The sequence below is a fragment of the Anomaloglossus baeobatrachus genome, chromosome 6 (assembly GCF_048569485.1).
Source record: "Anomaloglossus baeobatrachus isolate aAnoBae1 chromosome 6, aAnoBae1.hap1, whole genome shotgun sequence".
In the NCBI taxonomy this organism is placed as follows: Eukaryota; Metazoa; Chordata; class Amphibia; order Anura; family Aromobatidae; genus Anomaloglossus; species Anomaloglossus baeobatrachus.
This window is the reverse complement of record NC_134358.1, coordinates 550,536,921-550,556,040: the sequence shown is the minus strand read 5'-3', so window position 1 is coordinate 550,556,040 and position 19,120 is coordinate 550,536,921. Positions and strand designations below refer to the sequence as shown.

At 40.5% G+C, this 19,120-nt stretch overlaps 1 protein-coding gene across 1 annotated transcript in view; it reads right to left on the bottom strand.

The window, feature by feature from the left end:
- Nucleotides 1–2,582: 2,582 nt before the first annotated feature.
- Nucleotides 2,583–19,120, bottom strand: part of COL1A2 (collagen type I alpha 2 chain) — a 29,552-nt gene continuing 13,014 nt past the window's right edge. The window contains exons 14-51 of the mRNA XM_075315667.1: nt 18,588–18,632; nt 18,189–18,242; nt 17,988–18,086; nt 17,860–17,904; nt 17,513–17,611; nt 17,365–17,418; nt 17,133–17,240; nt 16,376–16,429; nt 16,194–16,292; nt 16,051–16,104; nt 15,631–15,729; nt 15,489–15,542; nt 15,137–15,190; nt 14,972–15,025; nt 14,823–14,876; nt 14,230–14,274; nt 13,989–14,087; nt 13,016–13,123; nt 12,830–12,883; nt 11,773–11,826; nt 11,615–11,668; nt 11,465–11,518; nt 11,262–11,369; nt 11,059–11,112; nt 10,916–10,969; nt 10,525–10,686; nt 8,827–8,934; nt 8,519–8,626; nt 8,172–8,225; nt 7,977–8,084; nt 7,038–7,091; nt 6,223–6,330; nt 6,077–6,130; nt 5,874–5,981; nt 5,523–5,766; nt 4,829–5,019; nt 3,886–4,128; nt 2,583–3,067 (exon numbers count right to left, since the gene is read on the bottom strand). Of these exons, the coding sequence (XP_075171782.1) occupies nt 2,921–3,067; nt 3,886–4,128; nt 4,829–5,019; nt 5,523–5,766; nt 5,874–5,981; nt 6,077–6,130; nt 6,223–6,330; nt 7,038–7,091; nt 7,977–8,084; nt 8,172–8,225; nt 8,519–8,626; nt 8,827–8,934; nt 10,525–10,686; nt 10,916–10,969; nt 11,059–11,112; nt 11,262–11,369; nt 11,465–11,518; nt 11,615–11,668; nt 11,773–11,826; nt 12,830–12,883; nt 13,016–13,123; nt 13,989–14,087; nt 14,230–14,274; nt 14,823–14,876; nt 14,972–15,025; nt 15,137–15,190; nt 15,489–15,542; nt 15,631–15,729; nt 16,051–16,104; nt 16,194–16,292; nt 16,376–16,429; nt 17,133–17,240; nt 17,365–17,418; nt 17,513–17,611; nt 17,860–17,904; nt 17,988–18,086; nt 18,189–18,242; nt 18,588–18,632 (3,399 nt within the window). The 3' untranslated portion in view covers nt 2,583–2,920. The remainder of the gene's footprint in view (nt 3,068–3,885; nt 4,129–4,828; nt 5,020–5,522; nt 5,767–5,873; nt 5,982–6,076; nt 6,131–6,222; nt 6,331–7,037; nt 7,092–7,976; nt 8,085–8,171; nt 8,226–8,518; nt 8,627–8,826; nt 8,935–10,524; nt 10,687–10,915; nt 10,970–11,058; nt 11,113–11,261; nt 11,370–11,464; nt 11,519–11,614; nt 11,669–11,772; nt 11,827–12,829; nt 12,884–13,015; nt 13,124–13,988; nt 14,088–14,229; nt 14,275–14,822; nt 14,877–14,971; nt 15,026–15,136; nt 15,191–15,488; nt 15,543–15,630; nt 15,730–16,050; nt 16,105–16,193; nt 16,293–16,375; nt 16,430–17,132; nt 17,241–17,364; nt 17,419–17,512; nt 17,612–17,859; nt 17,905–17,987; nt 18,087–18,188; nt 18,243–18,587; nt 18,633–19,120) is intronic.

Genomic DNA, 19,120 nt, shown 5'->3' with positions numbered 1-19,120 from the left:
TTAAACATTCGGAATCTGAGTTACTCTATAATACCAACGGTTAGAATTGGTTGTCTACTGTACAGCACAGCTGGCACCCAACAGTGATGGCTCCGGTACAGCTCTTGTGCCATATTGTCACATCAGTTCTACATTGTTCTGTGTAGGGTGCAAATAGGGTTATTGTGGGGTAAGATTGAACACTGTCCGCAGTTATGAGGGTTGTCTCAGAATAGATGTCGGTGGTATGGTATTAGTTTATGACACAAATTTTTGATTGGCATAGCCACAATAATTGGACTGGACATTAGCAGTTTACCACTTCCAAGAATTCATAGCTGCCCGAAACCAACCACATTGCACTAGGCCATCAATGTCCCTCGTGAGTAGGGCTATCACTAATCACAAGAGAAATGGGATCCCAGGCAGATCTGACCTGTAGTCATTTATTTTTCAGCAATATCAGTATTTAGTAAGATACTTTATTACTGAGATAAAAGATTGGAGCTTCCCCTTCACGATCCTCATTAATTCATCAGACTATAGCTGCCGCTGTGTAATACTTCATTTCTCCTTGGGGGGGCACTGCAGGCAAACTCAACACTTGCATTTTTCTCCTACAGATCGCACGTGACTACTCCTTATATAATATAGTCAAACAGTATATATGGAAATAACAAAAAAAAAATCCTAAAAGTTTTATAGCATTGTTGCAATGGTTTTCATAATGATCTTTGTTGCATCCATAACTCGCCACCATTCACATACTCAAAAAGCAAAAGCCCAAATCCATTATAAGGCTCTGTGCACTAGAGATGAGCGAACCTGTGGAAGTTTAGTTCGGTGTGTGCAGCCGAATTAATCCTCCATTGGTTCGGACTTGACCCGAACCCCAATGTAGGTTGGCAGTTTGGATTTCCGCTCACATGCTGCTAACCATAAGCAGAACACTTCGGGTGGAGGATGGGCAGGTTTGTCCTTTTTTTGGTTGCACATTACATCCGATCCTGCTGTTGTAACCTCCAGTGTGAGCGGCTCACACTGGGCTGAGCAATGAGTGTACCTGAGCATAGTGATGCTGGCGCGAGTGGTCAGCATACGTAAAGCACCCAAACTCTGGTTTTTTTGGGGGGAGGGGGGGGGAATGTCGGTGTTCTGCCCGAAAGCCGAACATTGGGTTTGCTCATCTCTAATGTGCACATGGAGTCTATTTGCTGAGTTTTTGGAGTAGAAACTAAGCAGAAACTCATCGGTTTCTGCTCTGAAAACTCTGTAAACAGATGGTTCACATACCAAGGAACTTTCCCCGTCCTAATTTTTTGTGTCGCAAACATTGGACACCTCACACATACAGTGTGTCCACCCATATCCTGTCCACCGCCATTAATTGGAGAACGGCGGCAGCTATAGGCATAGAAGTGGTGTCTAGGTATAGTAAACTATCTATCCGCTATGCAATGAAGACAACTATAGCGCCACCTGGTGGAAAACAACGGAGTTAGCATTTTTATCTCAAAAACGGAACGAGATAGAGAAAAAAAGTGAATTACAAAGTTGTAGGGAATCATCAATTCAATACGAATCGACACCTTGCATACAGAAATGTAATGATATGAAACCCATGAACCCCCAAAACATTGAATGCTGGTCACGCATATGGCGCTCATGTAACTTTGATGCTCAAAGTGGCCCCCGTCAGCTGCAATGATACATCTGGACTCTGCACAGCATACTGTATCTTGCTGCTCGTTGTGCAATATGGTAGGTGACACGTTTGCACAAGCATCTGTGATACGTCGTCGTAGGTCCTACAATGTTGGTGGAGGGGTCGCATACACCTGGTGTTTGATGTGACCTCACAGAAAGAAGTCCAATGGGGTCAGGTCAGGTGAGTGTGGAGGCCACTCCACACAGCCACCATACCCAATGACTTGTAGGAAGGTCTCCATGAGGTATCGCTTCACGCCCGCAGCCTTGTGAGTTTTACACGTTCTAATCATAGCATTTCTGTATACAAGGTGTTGATTCGTATTGAATTCATGATGCCCTACAACTTTGTAATTCACTTTTTTTCTTTATCTCGTTCCATTTTCAAGATATAAATGCTAACTCCGTTGTTTTCCACCAGGTGGCGCTATAGGTGGTTTTGTTGCGTAGCGCATGGATACTTTACTATACCTAGACACCACTTCTATGCCTATAGCTGCCAACGTTCTCAAGTTAATGGCGGTGGACAGGATATGGGTGGACACAGTGTATGTAAAACGGGAACAAGAGACAATGGCACCACCAAAGATCCAAGGAGATGATCATTTTTTGGGGAAAAAAATGTCACACTTTCACCAACGAGACATTCCCCTTCCCCCCAAAAAAAGCCACACAATACAATTTAGTACAGAAAACAGGATGGTAATCTTTATTAGCACCGTTTCACTGGTTCAAGTACCATAATTAGCACCTCAGTAAGACCGCTTCCTTCTCCAAGCACCATTTTTTGTATACCCAACAGAAGCCTTGAACATTGGATATGAGGTAGCTAAAACCTAATGGAAGCCTCAGCTTTAGACTTTCTCCGTGGTAGCTATTGACAATCAACAAAGATGCAAGCTTTCACGTTTTTTATTTAGGTTTTTGATTTTTTTGTATTTTACAAAAGCTGACAATTATCTCTTATTTTGTTTCACCACAACTTGATGTTACGATTGTGAAAGACTTCCGTATCCTCTCTTTTGTGTGTTTTTGGTACGTATCAGATTTCATTTGCACAATGCTCCTTTTTTTAAAATAAAAAAGAAAATTTCTTCTCTTGCCCAAAATTTACTCTAGTTGATGTTGTAAAAAAATCGACATAGAATTGGAAGATGTCAGCTTATAGAGAAAGGACGAAGAGAGAGAACGCGTCTTAAGTTAGTGTTTTTTTTTTAAAAAAAACATTGTTCGTTTATTTGAAACAGACAGGACCAATGTCTATTCCGAACTCTTGGTCAGCACCACCAATGTCCAAAGGTGCAATGTCGAGGATGGGTAAGCGCGATGGTTTGTTAGTTCTGTATTCGATGACTGTCTTGCCCCAATCTCCGTTACGTGCCTGTAATAGAAGGATACATGTGATGACTAGATACCCTGGAATGGATCAACATTATAGTCTCCACTGTAATCAACTTTGGAAAACTTTTTTGTTTTTATATGAAGATTATTTACTCCGTTGACCTTTCCACTTTGAAGATCACGGAGCTTACACAATGTTTGGCAGTGGTGGTTGACCTAAAATATGGGATCTTACAAGTGGCCATTGACTCTATTGTTTGTCTTGTGCCTCCAGCCTCTCAGGGAGGTGGCCTCATATGTATGGTCAAACACATGACACAGTTTTTGTTGCAAGTTCTGGAAGTTGTGCAAAACTGCAGTGAGTCAATAAAATCTTATATCATTAGTGAACTGTTTATTTTTTTAAAATTTTAAATAAAATGCATGGTGACCAAAGATGAGGAAATAGATTCTCAGAACGCTGGTCTACCGGCCACATTGGTAGTCCCTGGTTGCCAGATTAGAGCTACGTGAACGTTCCACTACCTGAGGACATGCCTAGCACCTCTTCTGACATCGTGTTATGGTACCACACGTGCAGGATATTGCTAGGCAGAAGAGATGCCAAGGATATTGAAAAGTAGTAGGAGGTGCATAGGACCTGGACATCTTTCCTGAGAATCTTTTTGATCATCTTGATAGTGGGCTCAGAGGGAGACCTGTACGTGGACTTAGATCTGACATTTACCCACCACTCCCATAAAGGAAGGACATACCGAGTTGGTATCCATTTCATATATGGTTCCGTCTTGGTAGGACGCAGTACCACAATGGGGACTAACAAAAATTGTGTTCTCCGACTCATCGCTATGGACTTACCGTGCAGCCGTCTTCAAGAACGCTGAAAGTGAATCTGCTGTTGCCCTCGGCTCTGAGTTCGACATCGTTGGATCCTTGCAGAATGATGGCCTTTTTCAGGTTGCCAGTCTCTCCATCCATGTAGGCAATGCTGTTCTTGCAGTGGTAGGTGATGTTCTGGGAGGCATGGTTTGCCAGAAGACGCATGAAGGCGAATTGAGTGGCCATGTCCTTGGAAGTGACACCTTCATCGTTGTATTCAAACTAATGAGATAAAAATAATGAATTCGCACATAAGTATATAAATTCCTATAGTCATATGAATCTTGTCTAATACATTGATTGATTATGCCATCAATTTATTGTTGGTCTAGCTTCCGGGAACCCCCCAATCATGAGAATGAAGGAAGCACCACAATGGTGCAGCCTGGTGAACCCATCGAACTTCTCCCTGCAATGCGGCACTCCCAACCACCTGGCAGTGCAGATGACCCTATTCACTTGTTTTAAGCTTCTCTTTACAGCAGCCCCGTGTCCCCACCTTCAGATCTCCACCGATCCTGACTAAAGGGTGCTTTACACGCTGCGACATCGCTACAGAGATCGCACATAGGTTGTTATTATAGTGCCGAACGCATGTGCGATCTCGGCAGATCGCATCTGCGATCTGACGTGTCACATCGCTTAGGAGATCGCTAGCGATATCGCAGCTTGTAAAGCACCCTTATGAAGAATCCCATCCATGAAACAGGGCCATATGCAATTTCTTCTACAGCTATTTGGCCAGGAGTGCCATCGGGTGGATGCATCGCTACTTATCGGCGCCAAAGACTCTTCATTGTCGGGATTGGTGTTGGCCCCAAAACTTAGTTTTCCACTGATCATGACATAATGGCATATCCCATTTTCTATGAAAGTAGCCCTTTTGTCAGGAATTACACATAAAGTTGCTGAAAATAGTCACCTGTGTGCCACCGTTGATGGTTTCACCGAACCAGATGTGCTTCTTATCCTTGTTGGACTTGTTGATGTACCAGTTCTTCTGTGGGATGCTGTCTGGGTTGGCATGGATGCAGGTCTCACCACTAGAGAAGTCGCAGAATACTCTGATGGCATCGGAAGAGCAGCCTTGGTTGGGATCAATCCAGTAGAATCCTGTAAAGTAGCCAAACATCACACAGGTCAGTCATTTTTTTCAGTGGCACCTTCATACTCTTTCCATTTTGGGTTAACTTTCCTTGGCTTTCTACTCAAAACTACCTAAGGGAAAGAACCATTGATTCTATAACAAAACAACCTCTTTCTATAGGATAGGTGATAAATGTATGATTATTGGGAATCCGACCAATAGGATCGCCACCAATCCTGAAATAATGAGTCCTGTGAATGGTAATATGCATGCTTGACCAACTCTTCATTCTCTGTCTTGGGGAGCAGTGGTTATGCACTCATTCATATAAGCTGATAATGGGACCCTTAACCATATAGTGGATTAAACACCCATCCTGTCAATGCCCGATAGTTGCTGATGAGTCAAGTCGCCTAACCATTTGACATAGGTGGACATTTAGTGGGAGCATTGGTTGTCAAATGCACATATTGAAGAGGCTAAGAAAAAAAAACTATGAATGAAAGATCGTTCCAATTCTTGTACATACCGCTAGTCCAGTCGGGGTGGCTGAGTCTCAGGTCGCGGCAGGTACGGGATGGGTTCTTTCTTGAGCCTTCTGGGATCAGGATGGTTTCGATCTGGTTGTTCAGAGATTTCAAAGTAGCATCCACTTCGTAATCCTTGGGTCTGCGAGAAGGTTGGTCAGCTCTGTAGAATTCACCTCCATCCCCTTCATATCCACCACCAGATGGACCAGCGTGGCCAGGAGGACCAGGGGGACCAGGAGGACCCTATGTGATGTTAAAAGTAATCATTAGCTCAAGCTGCTTAGTTTGTCCGAAGACTTGAGGTTCACAGGATCGTCTCATTCCAGAACTTTGTAAGCTTAACTACGTACCATAGGACCGGCATAACCAGGTGGACCACGAGGACCAACGGGACCAATGGAACCAGCATGTCCAGAGCGACCCTCTTTGCCTGGAGGACCAGATGGACCAGCGGGACCCTACAATGGCAATAAAAATTGATATTTGAAATTCAATTAAATGATAGTCCATCAAATAATTATTTTTTTCATGAACTTGAATTTAATTTACATACACGAGGGCCAACTGGACCAACTGCGCCTGAGGGACCAGTCTCTCCTGGAGTACCCTGATGGCAAAGGTAAAAAGAAATGTTAGACTTAACACATAGATCTAAAAATGGTGGTAAATTGCATATTTAATAGTACGCGCATTACTCACATGGGGGCCGGGAAGACCTGACAGACCATTGTGTCCTTTACGACCATCAAGACCTCTACCTCCTCTCTCACCACCTTCACCCTTGTCACCACGAGGACCTTGAGGACCCTAATGAAAGCAAATTATTTTTTAGTCAAGAACAATAGTTCTGTAGTGTTCACATCACTCTTCACTGGACCCTGTAAACAGGCACGTTAATGATAGATTTCTATATAGTCAATCAGTGCTCATTAACGGGCCAAGGTCGGCCCGACTAAATGCACTTTTGCCACCAGCCTCTCTCAACTATTTTTGGAATTCCCATAGAAGTGAATGGGGAGTGCAAATGTACATTCGGGTTCCTGTTCTTGAAAACGGACCCATAGATGTCTAAAATGGGAATACCCCTCTAAAGGAATGGAACGCTTGGGGGGGAAAAAAAACTTTTTTGTCGGAAGAGTTCCCTGGCAATAAACCAATCATGATGATGATGTCTTATTGTTGGGATCCTCATCAATCTAAGAGAGAATCTGACACTAATGGTTCAATAATTCTACAGCACCCCCACAGGGGAAATTCAGTATTACATGATGAGATTGAAATCAGTGCAATGTCTACGTAATACATGGACTTTCTGGGACGGTTGATGGGTTTTAGCCATACTCTTCTTGAGCTAGTACTTGGGGATCCCATTTATTAACCCCAAATCCCTTAATATTACATTAAAAAATGGGCTTTCTCATTCTTTGTGTGGGCGCCAGGGTTTGGAAGCCAATAAGGTGTCAATATAAAGCTATAAAACAGCTATAAAAGAAATATATAAAAATTATACATACAGCAGGGCCTCTTGAACCAGCAGGACCGACTGAACCAGAAGGACCAGAGGGACCCTAAAATAAAAGAAAAAAAACAGATTTGCAAAACATTTACCAAGAGGAACAATAGTACAGTTGGATACATTTCGGTAAATCACAGCTCATCTATTATTAATGCAATATATGCCTCGTAACGAGTAGGGGTCTCCGATCAGGAAGAACTGACTATGAAACATTCCTGATAGAAACCCAAAAGACTTTAAACTGACAGATGGGATCTGACTACACAGGGTTTATTTGTAGTCTGTTACTATGGGAACACACACTATAAAACACAAAATAGTATATTTTTAATTAGGGCTAAAGATGTATTTATTAGGTTAAGGTCCACTATATTTTAGGATACTAAGCAAAGATGAGCAAAATCATTTGCAGGCTCCTGGGGCAGGGGCCATGTTGGTAGCTCGTAAGCACCCGACCAGAACCCTACAAACCTCCTCTTGCCTATTGGCATTCCCGATAAGTCAGCAGGACCTACTAACCAGAAGATTCCTGGAGATGCCAGCAGATTAGGAAGAGGTTTGGTTGACCAAGATTGGTTGACCAATTTGATCCTGCAAATCTTTTTGCAGTTTATGACCATATTACAGATTGGTCTTGTAATACATTCCCATAAAAATCTCTAGACCTTAATTTTTTTTTCCCCACTGACTTAACCAAAATCGAGGAGGAAAAAATGTGTGCCTTGTTTCATGTTACTCCATTATGGCAGTAATTGATACATAGGAAGGGAAAATAACCATTTGCACAGATGCACCATATGGCGGCACTAATCATCCGTCATACTGATGCATAAGAAAGTTGCAATAATACTTTGTAAATAGTATATATCTCATTGAATATTTCATTTTCCCCAAAAGTCCTATCTTAAAAGTGCAAATTCACCAAATTTTAACTTACACTCTCACCACGGTTTCCAGATTTACCAGCAGGACCAGTAGAGCCCATGGCACCGGGAGCACCAGCAAGACCAGAGGGACCAGTATTACCAGGATAACCACGTTCTCCCTAAAACAAAAACAGGATTTTTATTTTTTAACTCCACAGAGAAAGGAATATTCTCCATCAGGCATGAGAAAAATAGTCCAAACTTACCTTGGCACCGGGAAGACCATCGCGACCGGGAGGTCCATCATTACCAGGGTGGCCCTAGAATAAAATAGAGGCATTTAGGTGTGGAGAAGAGAGGACAGCCTAAGTGTTAGATTTGAGGACAGGTTGGGATTTGGGTTTTCGAGATATGTATAGGAAGAGGGATATTTTTTTGGATACATTATACTTGAAGAACTAACTTTACGTCTTCGTCTTCGATAAGAATAAATCGTAAGATAGGAAATCATTGTGGAGGTCTATGAATGACCACATCTAACTAATTCATCATCTGATCTAATAAACTAGTAGACATAATATCCTTCCTAAAGCATAAAAAATAATATACTCACATCACGACCGGCTTCACCAGCATGACCAACGGGACCGGGGGATCCAACATTACCAGAAGAACCACGGTTACCTGCAGGACCAGCAAGACCAGCAGGACCAGATTCACCCTGTACGGGGGAAAAAAAGAAATGTATAATTTAATTTTTTAATGCCTAGAATATTCATAGTCATAAATGTCTACTGGACCCTAAGGTAGCCTAAAATTGCATTTCATGTATCACTAGAAGCTCGAGCTGCTGTATTCATTCCTCCATACTTTTTACTAATTGATCAGAACTTACTTTATCTTCCAAATTAGGAAACTTACATTGGAACCAGCTCCACCGGGAAGACCGCGCTCTCCTCTTGTACCGGGAAGACCAACAATACCGCGAGCACCAAGAACACCAGAGGGACCAGCAGTACCAGGTGCACCCTATATTCCCCGGAAAGAAGAGGAAAAACTCATAAATTGCTTCATATTAAATGATCAATGAATACGGTATAACCTATAAACTATTATGGTTCTGAATCATCCAGAATGTAGAAACATCTGTATTGGAAAGGTTTATTTTATAAAGTTAAAAAAGGTTTAAAATCCATGATAGGAAGAGATGGAATATTGTTATGCATTTCTTGCTTTGCCGCCTTTAGTCATAGAATATATCAAGGGGTTATGGAATATTCTGGTAGAGTAATGGCATCTTTTAAACGGCACCACGTCCCTCCACCCTGATGCGCGTTTCGCCCTGATTCTTCAGGCGCCATTTTTTTTTTCTTTCATCAACTAATTGTTCGGTTCTGAGTCAACATTTGCACTTTTTTATGTCAATTTTCTTATTTCTCTTGTGCTAGTCGTTACTTTCTTTACACCAATTTTTTAAAAATGGTGCATGTGGTTCGTGAACTTTGGCAAAATCAAATATTCTCTTTTCTCTTTGCATCTTTGTAGAGTTGCATTAAAAGTTTGCATGCAACTCTAGTATTTGAACAGAAATATAAAAAACAATAATAAATCATTCCAGTGGGATTGGGTGGGATAATTGTAACACATTTGCCAAATAATGTTACAACTTTTTTTTTTTTTTTTTTAAATCGCAAGTAATTAATTTAGATTAAGTAGTGCTGGTCGACCGCCACCATGCCGTGCACGCCCAGTGTGGTTTGCAAATTCCTTCTGTAGCCATCAAAATTCAGTTTGGTGCTTGTTCACACACAGCCACCGCCTCCTGCTCCAAGGCATCATTATTTAAACACCACCTGCCTGAACCTTGTTCCGCCCTCATCCATGTTTGCTGGTCTGGCACTGTGAGGGCCAGTCCTGACATTGTGCTGGTGTGTGTGGTTCTGCCACACACACTGGCACCTGGGCTGCCTTTATTCGCGGTTGTCAGTCCTGGCAGCATGGGAGCGGTTCAGACATGTCTCAGGTAAGTGGTGTCTTCATATGGTCCTGCTCATTATATGAGACCTTTTGGTACATAATAATTTATAATATAGCGTTAGGGACCCCCCTATAGAGATTTGCCGTGACGGGGCAGGGGGGCTCAAATCATTGATCAATCATTTGCTAAAAATCTCATTGAATTTTTACAGTAGGAACGAATTTGTGAATATTACACTTTTTATTTCTTCATTGTTGCAAGCAATTCCTAAGCAGTGCTGGCTCCCCTCTCTCCTTTTAATTTAGATTAAGAAGCAAAACAAAACACACCCACTATGGGGATCAGAGGAACAAAAAATAATGCAATAATGAATCGGGACCTATACTGTGTGTAGTGAAAACTGCATACAGTATTGTTGAAAAAAACAAAAAAATTTGGATTTTTTTTAAGTGTTTGGAAAATTATATGAAAAGATATTGTATTTCATGTGTAAAAAAAATAAAATAAAAAAAGTTTTATATATATATATATATACTAATAAAGCACACTGTCAAGACCTATCGTCAATATTATTCCTACCGATCTGAGTCTTTAGCTTCTTTACATTTCATGCAGTTTTATTATTTTTTATTTATACTTACAGCAGGACCGGCTTCTCCAGAGGGACCTTTATCTCCAGCCACACCTTGAGGGCCAAGATGACCTTGTTCACCTGGACGACCAAGTGGGCCACTGTCACCACGTGTACCTCTTGGACCATCTTTGCCAGGGAAACCAGTTGCACCACTAGGGCCAACAACACCCTACAAGGGAGGAAAATAAAGGCCTATAAACCATGTGTCTTGTGAAGAGTAACGATCGTCTCTATGAACCAACTGATTGTGGCATCTTCTAGTCATTTTTTTTTTTTTAAAGGGAATTGATGGAACTGGTTACAACTATTACAACACATTGATGGTAATAAGTAATTAACAAATTAATTGCCAATGAAATAAAAAATGTCAGTGTAAAAGAAATTGCCGATGCACTTACAGCGGGTCCGGGAGTACCGACTCTTCCGGCAGGGCCAGGGAATCCAGTTGCACCCTGTAATTGGGATATATGATGTGTAGTTAATGCTTTCACTATAAGGTCATGGTAGTCCTAACTTTACAGCATTAATGGCGTTGACTTACAGAAGGACCAGCATCACCACGAGCACCAGGGGATCCAGCGGCTCCATTGGGACCCTGAGCAAAAGACAAAAAGATTTTACTTATTTGACCTATCTTGAGTCCCCAAACCACCATGGTTCAGGAACGTGATAATCTGGTCTGTAACCCATTATTTAGCGCCAAACTTTACCATTCTCCCAATGCTTCAAGAATAAGTTACTTACGGCAGGTCCAACAGCTCCAGCGGGACCAAGTGGGCCACCAGAACCAAGTTCTCCTTTGACTCCCTTTGGACCTCTTTCTCCCTTAGCTCCAGCATGACCAGCAGCACCCTAGGGAACATAATGTATATTTATATTAGTCTATTATAATTACAGTTAGTAGCGTTGAAACCATTGGACGGTACTTTAAAAGTCCAATTACTTACAGGAGGTCCAGCAAAACCAGTAGGACCAGCGGGACCAGCTTCACCACGTTCACCCTAGATAGATTAAAAGAAGGAAAATGATCAGTTTAATGTTTGTCTATTCCTGGGGTACATAAATCAATTTACTGTATTATAAAGGGTAACACTTACAGGAGCACCACGGGGACCAGCATTACCAGAAGGACCAGCAGGTCCAGATTCACCCTAAAAAAAAAAGAAAACAAATATTAAAGCCAGAAGATATAATAATTGTAGTGTAATAGTATAGGGAAATGGATTCTTGTATTGTATCCACATTACATCCTTACCCTGTCACCAGGACCTCCAGCTGGACCGGGGGCACCAGCAGCACCGGCGGGACCCTATACAAAGCAATATAAGGAAACAATGTCAGAGCGATGGGATCAGAAACAGAATACAGGAAAAAGTCCTCAAAGATTTCAGGTGCTAATGGGATCAATTACTACTAAACAGAAGCCACAGACCACAACTATTATGGCAAAAACCAAACCATGTAAATTTATGGTGGGTGATCAAAGCTCTCCTGTATGTAAATTTCCTTCTCTTAGAAAAACAGTTCCCAGCTGAGATATCTAGGATGTGTTATCCGGTATTTGACCCAAACCGGATGATTAGTGTAGGGTAGTAAAATTGGAATGGGTATGGATTTATATCTGATATTAACAATTGGGTACGTATTAAGGTAGAGTTGGGTTTGGGTACATATCGGATATTGTACAGTTGGGTATATATGAGCATAGAGTTGGGTTTGGGTACACATGAAATAATGAGAGTTGGGTACGTAATAATGTAGAGTTGGGTTTGGGTACACATGAAATACTGAGAGATGTCTACGTAATAATGTAGAGTTGAGTTTGGGTACACATGAAATACTAAAAGTTGAGTATCTAATAATGTAGAGTTGGGTTTGGGTACACATGAGATACTAAAAGTTGGGTACGTAATAATGTAGAGTTGGGTTTGGGTACACATGAAATACTGAGAGTTGGGTACGTAATAATGTAGCGTTGGGTTTGGGTACACATGAAATACTAAGAGTTGGGTACGTAATAATGTAGAGTTGGGTTTGTGTACACATGAAATAATGAGAGTTGGGTACATAATAATGTAGAGTTATGTGTTCCTACATTGTAGAGTTGGGTACTGCACATATTAGTGTAGAGTTGTGATGGAGTGCATTTTTTAGCATGTTATCATACAATTTAGTTAGACTCATAAAATAAAACATGCTGCATTTTAGTACTATATACAATATATTTAGGAAGCAGTATCGGGTCAGGGAGGAATGTATTATAGAAATCATAGAGTTGGGAGAACTCAAATTAAAGATTTCAATATACTCACACGAGCACCATCTCTTCCAGGGCTACCATAATCTCCAGAATTGCCAGCATCACCCTGTGGATCAAATAGACATATTGAGTATTTTCACCAGTCTTGGCTTGGTTCTATGGAAAGGGCCAATATCAATATTCCAATACTCCAAATACTGGGTGTCATGTAACACAGCATTTTTTAAAAACAAGTTACCTTTTCACCCTTGGGTCCTGGGATTCCAGCGGTACCTCTCTCTCCTGGGATTCCACCAGGGCCTGAGGGTCCAAGAGCTCCATTCAGACCACCAGCACCAGGCTCTCCCTGGAAACAAATGAGTTACATCATTACAATGTAGAATCCATAGAAAAATTTAAAACTGACATACTGTGTTATGATTGCATAGGCCCTGTTACCTATTATAGGACTCATGATGTTCAGAACATGAGATATGACCTTTTATTTGTTCTTAACTCCCCTGTCATGCTCCTATCTCTACACTAGACCTAACATAGTACACAATTTATGCATTTTCGCTCGATCAATCACTCTTTTTCTCAAACATATTAGTGTACTATATCTATAACCATACATCCAAGGTAATATCGATGAGTTTAGACATACATATGTATCAGACAAAGAAAATGTCGTCAATGTAGCGTCATTAAACCATGAAAAATTTACAGTGGATGCCACAATCATATTTGGGTAAATTATTTTTTTTGGTCACTAGGTTAATTTGTGAAAAATATAATAATTTATGATCACCAACTACCTACGGGACCACTGTCATAATTTTTCTGAATCTGATATTTAAAGTAATTGTGAATTATCTGGATCAGTAATTAAACACTATGGTTGTAGGTGGCTAATAAATCCATATTTTATGATTAATGACACATATATATACCACTATCACAAAAATGATTGCAGCAACTACTTGCATAATATATACCACTATCACAAAAATGATTGCAGCGATTACTTGCATAATTCTAATTTGGCTGCAACAGTTGAGTACCAATGCCTGCAATAAGGCTATAGATAATGGTAATTTTCAATCATGAAACATGCCCATGATTTAGTGTGGTATTATTGTACTTCTGTTTTCCAAAAAGTTGCATTTTTTTAAGCAATTGAATATTTTTTAAATAATAATAATAATAATAATAAAGCCACAAAAAATTACTTTGTTTCCATCAGTTCCGGGGGCACCAGTTGGTCCACGAGGTCCGAGGGCTCCGAGTGGGCCAGCGGCTCCGCTCTCACCAGGGTTACCACGCTCACCCTAGAAAGCAATAGTAGTAATAGTATTATGCAACATGGAATTTTTTTTACAGACTAATTAATACATGGAAAAGTTTTATATAGAGATATATGATGGCGATAGAGGGTGGAAGAAAGCCAGAATAATTTAATGAAATACTCACTCTTGTACCAGCAACACCAGCAGGGCCAAAATCACCAGGGGCACCCTAGAATAAATAAAAAATATATTAGTTAATATGGGAAAAGTAGTAACGGTCAAGTCTTTCTTCAATGAATATGAAGTAGTCAATCTGTAAAAGAGGAGATTCCCTGTAGAGTACACCAACAGAGATCATCCAAGGAACTGCAGCCTACAGTGTATGTATATACTACTGGTCATGGAGAACATGACTACATATCATAAAACTCTTCTGATGTTATTTGATTGCTTGGTGGTTAGCACCCAAATCCTCCAAGACAATAACTACTTTGAGGATGTATGTTCCCCCCACCCCATATAGTTTTTCTTTTCTGAAAAACATCCTGGTAGATTTTCTACCTATGAAAGTGTCCCCAATACTTTTACATTGGGAGCTTAGATTACAGCACCCATTGAGGACACAAAACTTTGGATACTTCTACGGAACATGGGAAATAATAATAATAACAAATATCTGATAATATCTGATTTAATAAAATAAATGGGCAAGATGTAACCAAACCCATAACTGGTGACTACTAGACGACTGCAAATTTCCATTAATTTCCAACTTACTCTTTCACCGGGTTTCCCAACTTCTCCTGGAGGACCACCGGGACCTGGCAGACCCTATTGACACAGAATGAACAGCGGTTAATGATTGTATGCATGGATCGAGATACAATTCTTAATATTGTAGTGAGAGAATGGTCAGAAGTTCTTACCTGGAAACCTGAGGCACCAGATGGACCTTGTTCACCCTTTTCTCCTGTGTTACCCTAGAAATCAAATGTAGGAAATATTCCTTATCTTAGATCTTTCTCTGGATAGAAGTTTTGTATTGCGGTGTTTAGCAAAAGGTGTATAAAGTATTAGAAAATTCAACTTACGCCAACGCCTGCTGGACCTTGGGCTCCATTGTTTCCATCGGGACCTGGGGCTCCCTAAAAACAAATACAATGAAATTAAGAAAATAAAAAAAACATTCACTGAATTTCACTGTCATTACAAAAAAATCAGGACTTGAGGTCTATAATGACAATAAGCTAGACTTCACCAGCGATAACTAGCAAATGGCTCATCTGTCGCCCGCTAATTATATTTTTTTTTAGCAAAAATGTGTTACCAATTTGTGGTGTCTTCTAATAGGAAATAAACTTTATACTATCTGAACTAGGCCTCTCGTTTTCTGCCTATGTACAGCTCACTGCTTTAGTGATTCACTTTAGATATTGTACTTACTCTGTTTCCAGAGGGACCTTGGTTTCCTTTCTCTCCATTCTTTCCAGGCTCACCCTGGGTGGAGAAGACATCGGGATTAAACTCATGTATGGTTATTTGTCGTTCAATTACACTAAATGTTATATTTCAATAGAATACTTACATTTGGACCTTTGGGTCCAGGGAATCCAATGCTACCAGGTTCTCCTCTTGGACCAGCTGGACCAGAAGGACCAGAGCGGCCTTCAATACCTTGGGGACCCTTGAACATAAGACAAACAGGTAAGCATAAAATAGAGCATAGATGAAATAATATTAGTGGTCATCAATTTTTTGAGGCTGATGGTCTACTTCAAAATGCAACCTTTAACTATGGTTACTTAACTACTCTAGACCAAGCATAAAAAAACAAATCCCACCCAGGATGACATCTGCACGAAGTTTGTATGTTCCCCCCACACTCCAAAGACATAGTGATAATGAAAATATGTTAGGAACCCCAATGGGGTCAGAGATGATCATGTCTGTAATGCTCTGTGGAATATGGTGGTGCATAAATAAATGAAAATAGTACTAAACTTACAGCAAGACCTTCTTTGCCACCAGGACCAGTGCTTCCCGAGAAACCAGGAAGACCCTAAAACAATAGGATTATCAATTAGTAAATCCATAACATCCCATGGAACACAAAGGAGAGGTTTATAGATTAAGGAAAGATTAACTTACTCTAGCTCCAACAAGACCGGGCTCTCCAGGGCGTCCAGCATCTCCATTGGCACCTCTTGCTCCAGGAGCACCAGAAGCACCACGATTACCAGCTGGGCCCTAAAATTAAAATCAAGTTATGGATTAAACTGGCTTTAAATAAGAATAAATGTTTGGATAATTTAGTTTTCAAGTTAACTTACAATGCCACCAGCTCTACCATCAGGTCCAGGCAGACCACGGGTTCCAGGAACACCCTAAAATAAGCAAGACACAAGTTAGGTTTTGAATACCATTGTAATAGTGTAGAAAGCCCCAGACTACACAGCATGTATCTATAACTGGCAGCTTAACGCTAATGTTGATTCAGCCAAAGATCTTTCCTCCCTACTGGCAAATTTAGTGGGGAGAAGGGAAAAAGCTGCTTTTAGACTTTTTTTCATTTATTTCGGCTAATCTCCTGTAGAAAGAAAGGATTGGGCATATTGAAAAGTAACATGCCCAATTCTTCTTTTCAGCAAAACTTGCCTTTAGGCAAAAGTTGGGATATATCTTACACATAAATCAACAGATTTGATCAACTTTCATCCTATATTTATGGACACCTTTAGCAGATCTTCAAATTGTGATAATATACAGTACTGACCATTTTCACAGTAAATATTTTGATTGGCTGGATGATTTCATCTTATGTGTATGGACACCTATAGCAGCTCTTCAAACTATGATAATATACAGTATTGACCACTCCTGACCATTTTCATAGTAAATTATTTGTGTAGTATAAGTTTCCAATGTAATCTGGATATGTATAATGATACATGTGTATCGCACAAAAAAAGATGTCATCTATATAACGTCACTTAACTATGAAATAATTCAGATATCACATCTGGGCTCTGATATTTGAGGCAATTTATTCATTCTTAATCATCAATAGGAATTGCAGAGCATACTTACTCTAATTCCAGCATTTCCAGCGGGACCAGAAGATCCAGCCTCACCATTGGGTCCTCTCTTTCCTTCCTCTCCAGAAGGACCGGCAGGGCCAGAAGGACCAGCACTACCCTGCAATAAAAAAAAGAAACCATGATAAGTATTGAGAAAAGCTAAAGAATGGATATATAAATTATCGGGATGTCATTATTATAATAAATCAACAAATTATTATGATATGATTGCTGTTACTTACAGGCTCACCCTTTGCTCCGCTATCTCCCTTAGAACCAGCAACACCAGGATCTCCCTGTGAAAAAAAAAAAAAAATTATCATGAATATAGCAGAAGAACTGACACACTATTATGCTATATGGCCGTATGCACATACTAATGCCACTTACAGAAAGACCTCTTGCTCCAGCAGGTCCAGAAGGTCCAGCAGGTCCAGGAATGCCACGACCACCAGGCAGACCAGGAGCACCAGCTACACCTGGAAGACCCTGAAATGTAATAAAAGCATGTTAATTTTTGCATATCACCCTATAATAATACCCCCACAAGGTTCCATAAAATGCATCATTTTCTTGCCAATAGCATGGAGGTCAATGGTGGCTTACTTACTGGTAAAATTCTGAGTTAGGAACCTAACTCAGGAACCTTAAATCTTGGTGCTAGAGTCTGAATGTTAAGACCACTCACAGCCCATAGATATCCCCTTTTAACCAATACAATCCAGACATATACTTACAGCTGCACCCTTTGCTCCGTTGACACCATTGTTACCGGGGTTGCCCTAAAAAATGATAAAATTGTGTTAATAAAGTTCTAATTCACAAATGATATTTTTTAGTAGTTAAAATGCAGGAAGTTACTTACAGCGGGTCCAGCGGGACCAACAGAGCCAGGGGGTCCGGGTTCACCTCTTCCTCCAGCAGCACCAATTGGGCCATTGTTACCAGAAGGTCCGATTTCACCCTGTCAAGATGTCACAAGCCAATTATAAAGTTGCACCAAGATCCCCCTCTCAAATTTTTTTACATCCATATTATGTAAGACTTCACTAAATATACAACTTACCTTGGCACCGGGAGCACCGGGGAGACCAGGGGAGCCACCTGAGCCAATTGGGCCCTGGATGAGATAAAACAGTTGAATATCAGTAAAAAGTCATATATTAAAGAAGAACTGCCCCCAAAACTTAACCTAATAAAAATATTTATTTATTCTAACCCAAGTAGGTTCCCATGGGATAAGAGTCCATTTACAATTTTTTTGCCCTATTTATTAATTCTAACCCAAGTTAGTTCCCATGGGAAGAAAGGCCATTTCCCATTTTTTTGGGGCAATTTTCTTTTTTGCTGTATACTGATACATATATTTTTATATTAGAGGATAACAAGAAAATCTCACACATACTATGACATGATTCCAATTCTACTCATTAGCATAGACATTTTATATACATTGTATACTTACAGCGGGTCCGACTGGGCCACCGCTACCGTCACTTCCGCGGGCACCCTGTTAAAAAAAAAGAGACCAAAGTTAGATATTACGGAACGCAATCAACTGTTGGTATATATGGAAGCTTCCTCTATGACAGGTTTCAGGGACATGCCTTCCATCGTTGGTCATCTTACTACAATGGGGCCCCTGTGAAGAAGTGACCCAACTTAGGCAGTAAGCAAAAAGAAAACAGCCACTGGATGACACTGCTGCTCTTTTTGATTCTAAGAAACTTTGAATATTAGGACACGATGGAAAGAGCCACCCAGTGCCCCATTTTGGGTTCTGCTTTGGTGCCCTCTCTGCTATATAAATGCCAATACTTCCAATCAATGCTAAAATTATGTCAGCTGATCTATCGTTACCAACAATCCTGAACTTTTTTGGACTGTCCCAAATTTTCAAAAACTATCCTGGAAAATTAAGGCCAAAGAGGTTGGGTTTATGTAAACCCTGCCTAAAAATGGGTGGTCTTAAATGGGGAGGAGGCAACGAGAGAGCCA